The sequence below is a fragment of the Peromyscus californicus genome, unplaced genomic scaffold, assembly GCF_007827085.1.
Source record: "Peromyscus californicus insignis strain IS unplaced genomic scaffold, ASM782708v3 Scaffold_5__1_contigs__length_169319896, whole genome shotgun sequence".
NCBI classification, from domain to species: Eukaryota; Metazoa; Chordata; class Mammalia; order Rodentia; family Cricetidae; genus Peromyscus; species Peromyscus californicus.
Window position 1 is genome coordinate 94871788 of NW_026294573.1, and position 17244 is coordinate 94889031.

The 17244-nt window shown below is 43.0% G+C and overlaps 1 protein-coding gene across 1 annotated transcript in view; it reads left to right on the forward strand.

Annotated features, from left to right (window-relative positions):
* Nucleotides 1-17244, forward strand: part of Abca1 (ATP binding cassette subfamily A member 1) — a 127918-nt gene that overhangs the window by 53796 nt on the left and 56878 nt on the right. Inside the window, exons 7-9 of the mRNA XM_052716106.1 lie at nucleotides 831-1007; nucleotides 12725-12814; nucleotides 15541-15781. Coding sequence (XP_052572066.1) covers nucleotides 831-1007; nucleotides 12725-12814; nucleotides 15541-15781 — 508 coding nt within the window. The remainder of the gene's footprint in view (nucleotides 1-830; nucleotides 1008-12724; nucleotides 12815-15540; nucleotides 15782-17244) is intronic.

The following is a 17244-nucleotide window of genomic DNA, read 5'->3' on the forward strand; positions in this document are numbered from 1 at the left end:
GCTGTAATAAGGAGCCCAAATCATTCATTCATTCATACAACAAATGCTGTTCTAGTGCTACGGATGCAAATATGAGCCCCATAAACAAAGGCAGCTCCATCTTATTCCAGAGCATTCCATCTGCTGGATAGTGAGGCTCAGATCTGTACCTGGAAAGGCTAACTAGGTAGAAGTGTATGGCCAAAGAGAGGTTCCCTGCTGGGTTTGCCATAGAACAGGCAGGACTGACTTAGAACTAACTGGTCGACCAAAGAGTTGATAGAGGCCTACTTTTCCATGTTCATTTTTGGGGCAAGTAAAACAAAATATTCCCGATCCTGGCATTCCTTGGACATAGTTCTGTGGATTTGTTAAATATCTATACAGATTTAGGATATATATATACACACACATATACATACACATATATATATATATGTATGTGTATGTATATTTTATGATTCAGACAAATTTCAGTGTCCAGTGTCATAAATTCCAGAATAGTTAGGATGACTTTAATAGTTCCAGGGGTTTAGACTCTGGGGTTCCATTAGCTGAATCATGTGTTCCAGTCACATTGCAAGAAGACTTGCATTAAGTATTTCCCTGTGCTAGAGGGGACAGCAGTGTGGAGATACTGAGTCAGGCTTCCAGTTTTGAAACGTGTAGCAGATCGTGCCTTGATTCATTTCCTGGTTCGGTAAAGAGACCTCACCCCTGGGGTGACCGTGATGGTGCTGTGCTTAAGATCTTCCAAGCTGTGTTGATGTACGTTCCCCACAAGGCTCCCAGGACCCAGCTTCCAGTCCTGATAATCTATTCTCCTCTCTCTTTACATGAAACCCTTCCAGGTATTTTTGCAAGGCTACCAGTTACATTTGGCCAGCCTGTGTAATGGATCAAAATTGGAAGACATCGTTCGGCTTGGTGACCCGGCAGTTTCTGCCCTTTGTGGTTTACCAAGGGAGAAGCTGGATGCAGCAGAGCGAATGCTGCGTTACAACATGGACATCCTGAAGCCGGTTGTGGTGAGTGGACATGCTCTGTGCAGAAGCTTCAAGCACTGCTGTCTCGGAGATGTGAAATCTTTTCCTGGGCAACATGACTTGTTTTTGTAGAAGCTTGGGGCTGGCTGGGACTTGGTGATATAATTTAGCCCAGTTGTATTCTGAGTGTTCTTTCAAATTTCAGTCCGTTTCCCAAGGGGTGAGTTGGAGAAGAATGTTCTGGGTGTGGCTGAGTCCAGGCCCATGGTCTCTTGTGCCTGTTGCAACTAGAGAAGACCTATCGTTCATGTTTTTAATACTATATTTCTGAGGAGGAGTCCATTTGAAGAAACACACACACACACACACACACACACACACACACACACACACGCACGCACGCACACGCACACACACGCACACCCTCACACACACACGCACACCCTCACACACACACGCACACTCTTAAGAAAAGAAAAAGTCTTGAAGTAATTAATAGGAGATGACTACCAACAGAAGGGGGAGATTGTGGTTAGATAGTGAAACATTGGGATTGGGCAAGACCACATAAAATTAATTAGCTCATACAATGACAAAAATGTATTAGAAAGACACAGTCTCAAAACAAACCATAACCAAGGAATGCAAGTGAGCCTAGGTGTGTTGGTCTTCAGGGTTATGTCTATAGAAATTCTAGAATACATATTTCTGTGAGTTTTCTGAGTTCTCTGGCAAAATGCCTCCAATCATATTCTGCAACTTCCAGCACTCTGTTTTCTAGTTTCCCAGAGAAAGCTATTGTGTCAATAGGTTCTCTGAAAAGACATTTTCTTCATTATGCTGTAATCATGTTGAACTCTGTGAAGCTGGATTGCTTTATAGAGAACTCTGCATTCTTAGGGGGTTCTAAGATGATCAGTTTCTGTCAGGATCCTGAGCCTACTTCATACTTTGGAGTGGGCTTTAGAAATAGCTCAGTGTAGACTTTCTGAACTGTAAAGAAGTTCTTGCATATGGCTCAGTTCTGTGACTCTAGCTGTTGCTTGAGGCATAGTTGGTAGCAAAATCATGGATTTCTTCTAGGTGCTTCTGTGGTGTGTACACATGCCAGCTATTGTCAACAGCTTAATGTTTCCATACTCCTGAAGTAGTTGATTCTGTTTCAGCATTTTAAAAGCTACCAAGTACTTGCTTCGGTGGTCTGTGATTCCATTGGTTATTGCTTCTATCACTATAATTTCCAGCAAGATGTATTTCTTTATTGGAGACGTTTGTAAATGCTCCAAGCAACAGCCCTACATAGTTAGATAAATGTACTGCTGCAGATCTTGGCAGACTGTCAACATTTTGTGAGACCTAGAGAGGGTCAAGGTCATTATAAATGGTGTGAAAGGTGTGATATGAAATCGTGCTTGGGAGCTGCTTTACTTTACTGTAAGATAATGCAGGTAAATATTTGTCCTTCAAATTTAGGAATGATGAGTTATTTTAGAAGACACAGTAATTGATTCTGGTGCCCATCCATTTGCTTTTTCTTCAGTTTACTCACTGAACACCTGTAGTGTTTACAGCCCAGTAAAATCCCTCCTCTTTTAGAGTGTTGGGACTATTTTTAAAATAGAATGACACCGTGGCCCTTATCATCTGTCCATGAACAGCTCAGGTTTCAACTTGAAATTGTCTCCATTTGGGCGGGTTTGCAACACCAGGGGGATTCAGACCTGTCAGCTGTGTGACATCCTCTTTTGTTACATCCTTGTAGCTTAGTAAGTTTATGAACCAGTGTTGATTAAGATGGCTTCAGTGTGCCTACTGCATGTCTTCTGGGTGGAGAGTGTCTGGAATTCTGCTCCTTCCCCATGGCTTTTGCTGAAATCAAAACATGGGGCTCTTGAAGTAGACTATAGTGAGTGATCAGGATTGTGCTGTGTGTGAAAATGTTTTGAAAGATGCCTCTGGGATGGAATGTCTTTCAAACATTTGTAATGTTATTTATTGAATTAATCAATGCCTTAATTGGAACACCAGGACTGATACTTGCTTTATAATAAGTACACTTTTTCTTTTGCTACTTGGCTGAGATTTAAACATTTCTCATGGTCAGTATAGGCAACCTGTGCTGTTAATTGTGCCAATGGGCAGTTATTGTGCCAAGAACTTACAGTGAGCACAGCAGCCAGATGCATGATGCAGTATCATGGAGGAAGACTGTTTTGTTTATATGCATTTCTGTACCGAAAGTAGCTCATCAGAAGAGACATGTTTTGATATATTTTCCCCTCATGTGAGTATTAGCTTTGGTGTAGATATTTCCCTATTTTTCAGCCAAAATATTCTGATTCTTTCTCCTGGGTCTGCTCCAGGCTATGGGTGATTGGACAACATGGGGCAGTGTTGCAGAGTTAGAAGGGCCTGGCTTGAGATCATTGAGATCTGGATTCAAATATTGGTTCAGCTTTTTATACATGTCATTGACTTTGGAAAAATTATCTTAGGCTCTACAAGCTTCCACTTCTTATTTTATATGGAGGTAGTATAGTGTACCATTTATTATGATTATTTGTTTTATATATTTCTGAATGGATATATATCAAGGGATTGGCACATACTAGGTGCTCGACAAATCGAAGTTGATCATTTAATTGATACAAGTAATACAAGTTGCATACTGAAAACAGTGACTGAAATTTTAATGTTTATGATGGTTAGTATATGGTTTATGCTGGTAAGACAGATGTTTCCTTCTAAAGATCAGTGTTAGGAATCAGAGACAGAATAAGTAAAGCAATCCTGAAGAATACATCAATGAACAATGACATCGTTGGTCCAGATATTGCCAAAAACCCAAAACAAAACCACCAACCTCCAGACTTACTCATTTGCTGAACAGTATTAAGTGTGTCTTATGTCAGAATTGTTCTGGGTACCCTACTTACAAGGTTGGATTGATGCATGGAACTCTGTCTGTAGGGTGAACTCATAGAGGTCATGAACATAGTAACAATACTGAGTGTCCATAGTGTCTGGACTGTCAAGATAATAACCCTTAGGACCACCTGGCAACAACTTGGATTGTGTTCCTGGTCATCGGGTGGATTTGGCTGTGCATGTGGGCTAGGTGGAGCAGTAAACTTCCTTTCACCTTCTCTGAACCTTTCTGAAGGTCCTTCCTGCACTTCTTCCAGAGAGAGGACGGAAGTGTATGTGTGGATCTGTCTGCTTCCTCACTCCAGCCTCCACTTCCCTTAGCACTGTCGGAGAGAGCCATGGTATTGGAGTAGCAGAGTTGGCCAGAAGAATTTCTTTGCCTCAGTTGTCAGGGTCCCTGCTGTTGCATTGGCTTTGTTTTTCCTGTTGCTCCTGTGACAAGGTACCTTATACACAGGAGCTTAACAGTGCAGGCATTTATTAACTCACAGTCCTGAAGGTCAGAAGTCTGGATCCCTTGGGAGCGCATCTAGGCTGAAGCCAAGGTGTTGGCAGGGTTGGGCTTCTGTTTGGAGACTCTGAAGACAGATGCGCGTTTGGGCTTGTTGAGGGTATCAGCTGAGTTCAGCTCCCCACAGTTGTGGACCTGAAGTCCCTCTTCTGGCTTTCGGCCTGGGCAGGAGTTTTTGCTTTTAGAGGGAGTGCGGTCTCTCACCCTTTTCACACATCTCTGCTGAGCACCTGGGCTGAGTCTCTTGCACGGTTTAAGTCTCTGACTTTTGCCACATCTCTTTGTCTCCAGGCAGAGAAAGTTCTGTGCTTGTAGGGCTGCCGCCATTAGATCTGCTCATCCAAGTAATCCAAGATGATTTCCTTGTTTTGAGCTCCACATACCAAATTACCTCTACAAAGCACATGTTGTCCCGTTATGTAATGTATTCAGGGATCCCAGAGAGTAGGGTGTGACCATCATTAGGGAGTAATGCACCTACCGCAACTACCTCTGATTGGAGAGTATCTTTCATTGTTTCTTTGTAATGTTCTCTAAGTGCCCTGTTGTTTTTATTGATCCCTCTTTTTTTCACTCATGCTCTGGTGCATGATAAACAGTACCCATCCAGGGCTCTGGTACATGATAAACAGTACCTGTCCAGGGCTCTGATGCATGATAAACAGTACCCATCCAGGGTTCCCATGCACAGTGGGAAGCAGAGCATCTCTTTTTGAAACATCCATCCAACAAGATCTGACTGTTTACTGAATGTCTGCTCTCTGTGTTGCACTTGGTTTAGGCACTGAAGTCCACTCATGGGCAAGGCAGATGAGATGCCTGTGGAGTTTTCATTCCAGTGGGCTTTGAGGACCAATTTCAAATGCTGAGTCATAATACTTGAAAACTTTATGGGTTCTGTACGTGTGGCTGAAGTGAGGCTTGTCTTAGATAGTTTGGGGCTCTGGTCCTGGTTCACTATAGTCTTAGTGATGTGGGAATGGTGTCTGGTTCTTGAGGTTGGAAGGTAAAGCCCACAGATTTATCTCATACCAACAGTACCTTGGATACTGCACACATGACTGTGGGTAGATTGTCTTGACCTCTGAGAATACCTTCTGCCTAAAAGGGAGAATTCTGTTTCTGTGGAACGAAGAACTTTCTTCAAATGCCTTGTGATTCATGCTACATCTTCCCACCAGGGCAGAACTTGTTTCAAATGTTAGGTTACTTCAAGGTTCCCAGAAGACCAGTAACCTCACAACTGTGTTGTCTACTTTCCAAGGTACAGATGAGTAATGGGTGAGCGAAGCTTCCTTGTCCTGAAGATCTGAAGGGTCTTTGATGGGTCCATTCTTGACTTTTGTAGACAAAGACTGAAGAGTACCAATGGAGCTTGGTATTATCTTTAGATCTGTGACTTTTCTCCCTTTAGGCTGTGTGTGTGTGTGTGTGTGTGTGTGTGTGTGTGTGTGTGTGTGCGCCTTCATGTATGTGGGTACATGCGTATATGTGTAGGCATACATGAATGTGTATATGGAGGCCGGATATAGATGTTGGGAATCATTCTCTTGCACTTTGTCCAGTGAAGAAGGGTCTGTCATTTTGGCTAGTCTCACTAGACAGCCTACTCAAGCAGGGCACTTGGCTATCCCTTCCAAGACTGGAATTGCAGGCAGGATGCCACACCCACCTGATATTTATGTGAGTTCTGGGGATCTGAACTCCAGTTCTCATGCTTCTATCATGGGCTCTTTAACCACTGAGCCATCTCCTAAGGCCTACTTTGTGATTGTTCAGGGCGCAACACTCCAGCATGTCCCATGTAGCATTTGGCTTAAGGCTTTTCTGCAGGTTTTTGTAGAGGAGAATTTATATAGATTTTTTTGTAGTGGAGAATTCTTGCTTTTCCTTTCATTTTGCCTGAAACATTCAGACATTTGTGGAAAGTACTAGATTTTATGAACTTTGTTTGATTTTTACCATCCACCTGTTTACACACTGTGCTTTTTGTCTTTAAGCAACTGTGGTCGTCATCATTTGGTGTTTGGTACAGTGACGTGCTGTGATGATTTATTCTTAGACTGTGTGTTCATCTCCACAGAACTGAGGGATAAATTGGTGAATTTAGTGTTACTAAATATGACTGCTCAACTCATTTTGCCCAAACATGTGTGCCTTAATTATACCATGTTTGCTCTTGAGAAGTACTGTAGTTTCTAAGGTAAAGGCTTGCTATTAAATTATGCTAATAAGTGTATTGAACTGTGTTTCAATACATGAAACACTTTAATGCATGAGACATTTAATAGAAAAGCTAACATTTAAATTGTTGAATTATTTTTAATAGATTAGTACCTTCTTCAGACATGAGGCCAATCATTCCCTGTTTTAATAAAAATATTAAAATGTCGCTCAAAGGAAAGCTTTGTTGTCATGGAAATAATAGGCTGTGTTGGGCACGTTCAGGGTAGTATGGCCATAGATGTCATGGGAATATTAGAGCTGACTGGTTTTCAATTCAAAGCTTTTTTCAAATTCTATTTTGTGTGTATGAATGTTTTGCCTGTATGCATGTCTGTCCACCATGTGCATGCCAGATGCCCATAGAGGCCGGAAGAGGACATCGGATCCCCTGGGACTGGAGTTACACAGGGTTATAGCTCCTGTGCTGGTACTGTAGGCCCTCTGGATGAGTAGTAAGTGCTCTTAACCACGGAATCATCACTCCAGCCCCATGTTTAAAGTTTATTAATCCTTAATCTAGGGTCACATAAGAGGGGGTGGTTAGAGTTACATCTGCTTTTAAGGGAAAGGTTGTTATTGTTAGGATAGTGTCTTGATAGATACTTCAGATTGGTCTTGATCTTGTGACCCTCTTGCTTCAGACCTGGGATAATAGACAGCTGCTGCAATGCACAGCTCTGAAGGCAAGTCAGGCATGTACCAGGGATCATCTTGTAACATGCATTTACAAGAGACATACAAAATTGCATACTATGTCCCTGAAAATTTTGAATGTCAGATTTCTGTAAATTGAAGATAGTTTTCAGCCGCATTTTAGTTGGAGGGTCTGTCCTGTATTCTTATTTGACTATAATTTAGGATGCATTGGTGATAAATAATATTTTCCACTTCATTTTATATAGTCATTATCTACAAAAAAAAAATTGATTCCGCCAGTATTTATTGAGCTGGATTAGTACTATGAGCAGAGACAGGGAGGCAGTAGTGTGGAAGGTGCATTGCTCTCTGAATTTCTGTTCTGGAAGAGAGGAAGGGTCAGGATGAGTCAGGAAAGGTGCAGTTGCTGTGTAGCAACAATAGATGCTAGGTGCTTTGAAGGTCCTATTGACCATCTAACCCAGGTTAGGTTCAGTAGGTTAAAATGTCTTCTATTTAGAGGCCTAAACAGTGAATGTTGGCCAGGTCAAGAATAGGGAATGCTGCCAAAAGAAAACATGGTATCTGCAGGATCTGGAGGGGAATGGGAAGAAAAGGTGATATATGGGGAACCGTGTATCACTGAGATCATTCAGGGTGGGCTGGACTACTGATGGGGTGATTGACAGGAGGAGCAATGATGAGATGTGATGTTGGGGAAGGAGACAAAGTCTACCAGAGGCAGACTGTGTGAGCCATGTCAGGGCCCTGAATGTCATCTGTAGATCAAGGGTAACCATGGCAGGTTCCAGAGGTTAGTGAGGGGGATGCACAGCAGAGCACTTCTGGGGATTTGCATGGCTTTTGAAGTGGGATTACACTGGCTCGCTTCTCTCCTCTGAGATGTGTCTCTTCCCCTTTAAGCTTTTCTTCTGGAAACATCTACCGAGTGCCTCATTGTGATATGCTAACAAGTGTGCACTACCCTGTGTTGAGGGAAAAAAAAAAAAGAAAGGAAGAAACAGCTCAGAAATGAAAGCCAAGTGGACTTTGCTAGGTTCTCGACTTTGAAAATGTTTCAGTCTTCACAACATAACTGTGAAGCTAGCTCGGATAGAAGAAGTGATGATGTCATCAGTTAGACTCTGAAAGGAAGGGGACACAATAGCCTTTGTCATTTGGGGGCTTTTAGGAAATATTGCCCTGATATAATTAACACGTGTTACAGAAAATGGGTGGAAGTCTTTGAGTAATAAGGTAAGAATTTGTGAATAATGTTCTATGATATTATGGTATTTAGTTATGATCTAAATATATCGAACAATACATAAATTCCCGTTAGGCTAAATAATAGAAAGTACAGTCCTTAACTAAATGTTTTATTTTTCTGTACTCCTTTCTTTACTCCATGCCAGAAAATACTTTCCTTACTGTGTACAATGGGGACTTACTTGAATTCATAGTCAAGAGGATGTCCCCAGTCAAGAAAAAACAATAGGAATTCCGAGCTGTGCATTACTGAGTACTTTGAGTGCATTCTTGGAGCTTTTTGGAGCACTGTTGTGGCAAGCTTGTCCTTCATCAAGGAAGTGCGAGCAGGAGGTCACCGTGAATAGCAGAAGAGGACACCATTCTGTGTTCAAGTTTCAAGGCCTGATTTATTCCTTTCGTTAACTGTATTGAATGGAGTTAGCTGCCTTTTAGATCTGACGTGCATTCCACCCTTCTTTATCCCCACGCTGTCAGACTTCCCCCTTTATGGTAATTGTATTGAATTAAAGAGAAAATTAGGAAAAAGGAATAACAGAAACATCACCAGTGGGTCACTAGCCATCATTCAGCCAGACTTACTTCAGATTGTAGTCAAGACTTAAACCGTAGATGCCATGGCTGCCACTTGTGTAACCCAGTTTCCTCAAAGGCACCCCATTCTGAAGTTGCATGTTTTTATACGTTATACTGTATATGTTTAAATTCTGTCAACAGCGGTGCGTAGTATAGGCTTGCATGTGTTCACGTGTGTTTGTGTGTGTGTGTGTGTGTGTGTGTGTGTGTGCGCGCGCGCGCGCGCGCGCACGCACGCAGAGCTGCCCCTGTTCTTTCTCGTGAAGCCCTATGTTTTTGGAGATGTATCAGTGTTGATGCATGTGGATCTAATTCATATTAACTGCTATCTGGTATTCCATTTTATACTAAAGTTCTAAAAAAAATCCCATTCTAGTATTTGACTTAATTTTTTAAGGTCATTTGTGATATCATTTGATACACAGATCTTACATTTAAAGTGTAGATCTGCTTTCTTCTTTTTGGTTGGATCCTTCTTTTTTTTGTTTTGTTTTGTTTTTCGAGACAGGGTTTCTGTGTGTAGCTTTGCGCCTTTCCTGTATCTCGCTCTGTAGACCAGGCGGGTCTTGAACTCACAGAGATCCACCTGGTTCTGCCTCCCAAGTGCCACCACCGCCCGGCTGGATCCTTTTTTATATTAAAATTCTTCCTTACCTCAAGTTCATAAATAATACTTTCTAATATTTTCTCCAATTTGTTTTAAACTTTCACTTTTCTTTCAGCTCTTTCATCTGCTGAGGATTTATTTATAAATAATGAGGTGAGGTGGAAAACATGACTATCTAACTGATCCAGGAGGAGTTATCAAAGGGCTTATCTTTTTGACTGTCAGTTTGAAACATGTCCGTCTGCTGATTTCCATCAGCACCATCTCTGTGTCCTGTAATATCCAAGCAGAGAAAAGTAGAACGAGGTCTGGAGCAAAAAATATTTAGATAACCCAAGCTTGGGACTGATGCTGAATTTGAATTGTGTGCGTGTATTTTAATTAGCTCTTATCACATCTGTCTGTGCCTCCAGCACCAGTTTGTATCAACTGCAGGTCGCTGATATTGTTAAAGTATACTGAACATCTGTTTAAAAAATATTTTAAAATTACATTTTATTTGTTTGTGTGTGGCACTCACTTGGCATGGCATACGCGTGGAGATCATAGGACAGTTTGTGGGGGGCAGTTCCCTCCTTCCACCATGTAGGTCCTGTGGTCAGATTCAGGTAATGAGACTTGGCAGTAAGCTCCTTCACTCATCTCATCAGCCCTGAGTTGTTTTTAAAAAACAACTGTTGTGAAAAGGTCTGCACATTGACATTGACTACTATACCATATTATGTATGGATCGGTTTAGCCAATAGGAGGCCAGGACCCCAGTGCATCTGTTAAGCCAACAGACCAAAGTACTGACTAGTGACAGTCACATCGTCTCCTAAGGTCCAGTGCTTATGGCAGAGGTAACCAGGGTCTTGTGTTTGCATCTCATTCCACTCAAGGGTTACGTAGGCAGGTGCAAGCTTCATACCTACAGTCTTGAACTGTTGAAAAACAAGGAGAATAAGTTTACCCCAAACTGTCCGAATTAAAAACCAGATAGAGGGAAAATCACCACTTATAAAGATGCCAATTTGTTTAGATGGAGAAGCCACATAGGGCTGACTGCTCACTATGCCACTGAGGGTAGAAATAGCTCTTGCACTTGGTGTCTTGTAGACCTGATTGATTGATGCAGGGCAAAGCACAGAGGCAGGATAGCTATCATCTTGAGCTCTGGGAAACTGTCTGCATTCAGGAACAGCTGGCAGTAAGATTTTAAGGAAGGAAAGAATGGGGAGATGAACTTGTTTATGCTTGTGAGGGCTTACTGTGTGGCAAGCTCTGCTCAAAGAACTTAGTAGGTGTCTTTTCAGTGTTTATGAAACACTGTGATGTGCAGATATTACTCCTCTGTGGCAGAATAGCCAAGGGTATGGGGACATGGGGGATTTGAGTTACTTGCCTAGGGTTCTTCTGTAGACCTCAAAAGAGAAATGTACCCACCTACATTTCAGATTTTAGAAAAGCATATAAGGTTGGCAATTTTGTTTTGTCCAGTTTATTTTTGCTTTATAGTCCTGAACATCATTTATCATGTTAAACACAAAACCAGTTTACCGCCCATCGCTTCTGATTGGGACCTATCAGTGTGTAAGCATTTCCTTGACTGTGGAAAACCACAGGTTCAGCTTTTGCTGGGCTGATCTTCAGTTATAAGGTGAACCTGAAGGGAGATAGTGAAAACAGCTGCCCACTGTTTCTGAGCTCCTGAGTCCCTCTCTCTGGAAGAAACAGCCATTGACATGATCTGGGAGGTATATCACAGACATCCCTGAGTATGGCGTTTATGGGTGACCACAGGTCCCTGGAAGGACTGAGTGTGGGAACTCTGGCACTTGATTCTTGATAAACCCTCCCAGTAGAGTCCGTGTGTCCAGCTGCAGCCCATTCTTTCATAGGCAGACTTTCTTAGCAATGCGCGTCCAGGACTGTGTCAGCCGCTGAGATTATGATGATCATAACTCAATACTCTGTATTTGGAATTCACTTTAAAATAACACATCCAAAAATACAGGTAGAGGAACGTCTCCAACGCTGTTCCGTACAGTTAGTCCTGTCCACTTCTGCCCCTTCTGTGTAGCTTCAATGTTACAATTTCACAACAATCCCTGACCTGACGAGTGTTGTTAAAACAGTCTGGAACTGTCTAGGTGTTTGTTACAATGATGAATAAAACAAAACAGAATCTGTTTAAAAAAAAAAAAAACCCTGAGAAATGCTGCATTTCCCCCTGGAGGTTTTCTTCCTGGTCCTTCCTTCCTAGTCATGCAATTGAAGTTGGACCTCCTTCTGCAGCTATTCTGGTTTCAGAGTTTGTGGGTTCCCCCTTTAAGTTTTATGTCATAATTTATCTTTCCTTTAGGTCTAATTAACTATTTTCTTGTGTTTGCTGTGCAGCTAGGTTATGTATCACAACAAGTAAATACATTAATTAGTAAATACAAGGTGTTGACTAATACTTAATATAAAAACAGTGTTCTGTGTTAAATTTTCAGTGTTCAGAACAGTGAAAATAGTGCTGACTCAACAGAGCAAAAAAGATAATTCTTCTCTTGCTTTGGTTATTGGTGAATTTTTTTCTTTCCTTCCTTTTTTCTACAAGCCGTCACAGACTTTTTTTCTCAAGGCCATGCCTATAAAAATGTGGCTTGCAGAAATGTAGATAGAGTTGGGACTTTCTGGTCAGAACTGAACACACATGCATGTGCAGCACACACACACGTGTGTGCCTGTCCGTGTGCACCACATGAGATATTTTTGTATGTTGTCTGTTCCACTAGCTTTGAATTTGTATTTCCGCAATCACTCATCAAAGAGAACTCCTTATCTGAAGAAAAATAAACACGCAGGCATGCAGTTAGAGTAATTGTACAGTGTTCTCTGGTTTGGTTAGAAGTTGGTTTCTTGTTTTTTAAATTCAAGATTGGGAATGGTTTTGATTTACTTGTTTATTTTCTATTTAGAGATTTCAGCCTTGTATTTGAGCTCAGAGACAAAGAATTTTTGTTCCTCCTCTCTTTCCAGAGAAGTCTAAACTCCACATCTCTCCCGACCCACCACCTGGCTGAAGCCACCAAAGCATTGCTGGACAGCTTAGCGGCGCTGGCCCAAGAGGTGAGTTGTGTCCTTTCAGCCAAGTGAGCAGACTAGCTGCTGTTCTTTTCTTTAGTTAGTTCTGAGTCTGACTAACATGGTCCTTTCCCTTTGAACATCATATGCTGTGCCGTTAAATTTTGGAAGCACAAGTAATCTAAAAATTATTTTGGTCTCCGCTGGAGAAGAAGAAATTAAAATGCACCAACGTTGCAGAGGTAGTTAGTGGCTTAGGGCCCCACGTCTACTCTAGACCTTTCTCTGTGAGCTTCTGCCCCTGCGCCACTGCGAATTTCTGAAGAGGAGAATTCTCTCTCGTGCCACCTCCCACCCCATGCGCTGACTTTGCTTGACAGCAGCTTCTGCGTGAGGCTTTTCAACCAGGCCGAGCATTCTGCCATCGTATGAAAACAACAGGAATGGTGTGGCTTTCCTCACCCTGCCTTTTTGCCTTGTGAAATCTGGCCTTTGAGGTTGAGCCTCGGGAAGATGGTCCCCTAGTGAACGCTGAGCGGCTTTGGCCTTTAGGCTACATGTTGTCACGTGTGTCAGAGTGGACATTGTCCTGACATCACCTTTTCCACCAGTCCCAGCCACTGTCTGTTCCAGCTGTCATACACAAAGCAGACTACAGTGTTTCAGTACACTGGAACACAGTAATTCATGGGGGAAATTTTCTCAGACTTGGTCCAGCCTTTGATCCTTTCGCTCATTTTCCATGCTTGTATCATCCTTTTCCCTCCAAATATCAAAAGATACTTGGTTTTCTGGCAATAGAAGTATTTCATGGTGGTCGTTGAACAAACAGCACATTTGGGAAGTTCTGAAAACCCTGGGATTGAGCACAACACATCACTGTTGTGTCTTTCTCTTTTGTTTTAACTGTGCCCATGCATCAGTGACAGAGGGGCTGCTGTTGTGCCCCACTTTAGGAGCAGACCTTTGTCAGCCTATTATTTGTTCCTCTGGTTCTGAGGGCAAGTGACCTTTGGATAGGTGGAGAAGGTGGACCAGTTGGGGTTCTGCCAGAAGACAGAAAGAGACACTGCCCTACAAGTCCGTCTGTATCTATTTCCTTAGGGCCCTGTGAGTTGACTTCGACATGCCATGCACTGCTCTGGAAGGTCCCTTCCTTGTCCCATTACCTGCTGTTCATTTCTGGCCTTGGAGAAAGCAAAGCAGGAGTAGTGATGGCCGGGTGGGGTAGGGTTTGGGGGTGATGTCTCTAAGCTCAAGGTTTGTTCCAGCTATTTTCTCTTCTATCATTGTCTCTGCTTTTATTGTGGGGTAAAACAAAATAATTAAAAGGACATGATGTGCTCCATGGTTGATGTGATGGAAAATGTCCAACTGAATTGTGTACATTATTTTTGGCTGTCTCTTCGAGCCCAGTTTCTCCTGGTCAAGTATCAGCAATGGGTGCCTACTTCTCCTGACAGATCACACTCATGTCACTTTGGTCACATGTCACTCAATTGCTTTTCCTGAGTAATGATGAAGAAATGCATTTGCTTGGTCCATGTTTAGAGAGAAAGTTAGTTGCTATGTTCAAAGCCCAAGTGTTGACAGGAAATGACAAGGACACCACAGGTGGATTATGGTACTGGGACTTCATTTGCCTGCATTATTCACAGGACACAGTGAGGTACCCCTTATTGTGCCCATTTCACAGATGGCACTGTGGATCACAGAAGTTAGGTGCTGTGCCCACAGTCATCGAGAGAGTTCATTGGTCAGAGTGGAACTTGAACTTAAGACCTATAAACTCTGAGGCCTGTGTTCTGGTTTGCTCCATCCAAGAATTCATCACAAACTCCTATGATGACTGCAATAGGCTAGAGACCCTCAAAGAACATAGTCAACCTGGCAGTGGGAATATGAGATGAGTGAGAGCTGACGTGAATGTCCTTTCTGGGTCAGAGGGAAGGTCTACCGGATAAGGCTGAGAAAATAGGTGGTATTGCAGACACTCACACAGTACAGGCTAGGCTTGCCAGTTATTGCAACTCAGCAGTGAGCACAGTAACCTCACTGCGTCGTTTGCTCACATAAGGGTAGACATCAGGAATACACAGGTCAGCTGATGTGACAGCATGGGTCTGTGCAGTGAAGAAAACAAGAGATCATGTAAGGAGGGCAGAAAGAGTGATGAGATGCCATTTTGAAGGGAGTGGAATAAGTTGACTCCCAAGACAGTTCTGGTGTATTCCTAGAGAAGTCAGGACTTTCCTAGGAGGAAGAACAGCAGGTGTAAAGCACTGATGCTAGGCCATGCTTGAAGACGTGCTTAAGATCCATGACAGAAGCCAGAGGAACTAGAGCAAGGGATGTAATGTGGCTTCATGTTTGCAAAATGTCTCCACTGACTGTTGGACCGAGGAAGAGACTGCAGTGAGGGTAAGGGAAGGTGAGGAACATTGAGACAGATGGAGAACGCAAGGCACTGGTCCATCGGTTCACTCCGGTGATCTCAAGTACAGCCACCCTTCTTGGGCTAGAAGATTCAGTGGTTACCCTCTCCTGTGAGCCAGGCGGGTGCTGGGGAGAGCCCCCAGTTTGGGATAACTCAGTAACCAAGTGCTGTAGGTCCCAGCACCACAGATGGAGGAGAGAAGACACCAGCTGACCGCCACAGGGCTTCACAGTGATGTCAGACATGGTGTGCTCTGGGACGTAGCTTTTGGGTTAAGAAAATAAAGTGTTTGCTTCCCTTCTCTTTCCTCTCCTTTCTCTCCGCACCCTGACAGCTGTTCAGCACAAAGAGCTGGAGTGACATGCGACAGGAGGTGATGTTTCTGACTAACGTGAACAGCTCCGGCTCCTCCACCCAGATCTACCAGGCTGTGTCCCGCATCGTCTGTGGTCACCCAGAGGGCGGGGGGCTGAAGATCAAGTCACTCAACTGGTATGAGGATAACAACTACAAAGCCCTCTTTGGAGGCAACAGCACTGAGGAAGACATGGACACCTTCTATGACAACTCCACAAGTGAGTGTCTGTGCTTACCGAAAACCTTGTCCGCATCCCTAGCTTAGGTCCCGGCTGGCTTGTGTCATGCTTTTCTTCATTCTGTGGAGTAGCAGAGACGCCGTCCTCTCTGCTCTCACAACATGGCTCCTCGACTACAGAGTCCTCGCTGAGTGAATCGTTCTCAGTTCTCTGACTGGGGGGGCTGGAACATCTCAGGTGTTCAGTAGCATTATCAAAAAGATGAGCGGGGTGATTGATAGCCGGTCTCCCCAGTTTTCCTCATCTGTGAACTCACTCATAATGTGGAATCGAAAAGAAAAAATAAACTCCACAAAGCTGGTAAGAAGAGAGGTTGCTGGGGGCTGAGTGGGTGATGAAGAGATGGGATGTTAGGTCAGAGTGTACAAAGTATCAGTCATGCGAAATGAATGCCCTCTAGAGAGGAAGTGGGTAGCATAGTGAGTGTTGGGTAGCACTGTGTTATATATACCTTTAAACTTTGCTGAGAGTTAATCTTAACGTTACTGCACAGACAGAGCAGAAGTCTGCAGGAAGTGATGGATGTATCAGTTGATTGGGTTATGGTAGTCACTTCCCAGTGGATTCATGTCTCAGTGTTCTATTGTATACTTCAAATGCATATCATTTTTATTTTTCAGTTAAATCTCAGTAAAGCCAGAAAAGTTTTTAAAAATGAGATGTTGATTTTTAAACAAAAAGTATTAATTAGTATTACTATGAGATAAGCTTTATAATAAACACCTAGAAGTGGGTGACAGTAATAATAGTAATTACAACAGCTATAAGAAAATCTAACGTTAAGGCAGATTTTCCTCTGTATAGTGAGTTCTATTTAAATGACCCTATTTCATTCTCACAGTAATCCTGAAAGGAAGGTTCTGGAACCTCACATTTCATTGGATCAGAGGTTAAGTGTCATGGTTAAAGCTGCATTCCTAGGTAATTCCCAAGCACTGGGATTCAAGCCTAAATGCGCCTGGCTTTTTCTGGTGAACTCTCTTGTTAATGGTAGCGTGTGTGCACCATCACACTCAAACACTTGATCTCCTGCTTGTTTGGCATTCTGAGCCAAACGAGACAGCGTTACAGAACCCTGAAACTCTATATCCACTTCCCACACTTGGGCTGTTCTGTGTGGATGTGTGTCCTGTGCCTGGCGACAGCAGGGATCGGTGTTACAGTTCTGACAACGCCGTGTTTTCCTTGAAAACACTCCTGCAGCTGAGCCGTTCTATTTCCAACCGCAGGCTTGAGACAGCTTCTTGTGAGTGACTGTAACACAAGAGCCTTGTGTTTGCTGGAGTACAGCGCTGCTGAACTTTACAAGTTGCTCTCTACGCCTGAGGAGGATGGTGGTATAGGCAGTTTTCTGACGCCATCTGCCCTTCTCCAGTGTACAGATCCATCCAGGGGCATCCCATTTACACAACAGATATACTTGAGGCCAAATCTTCTTTAAA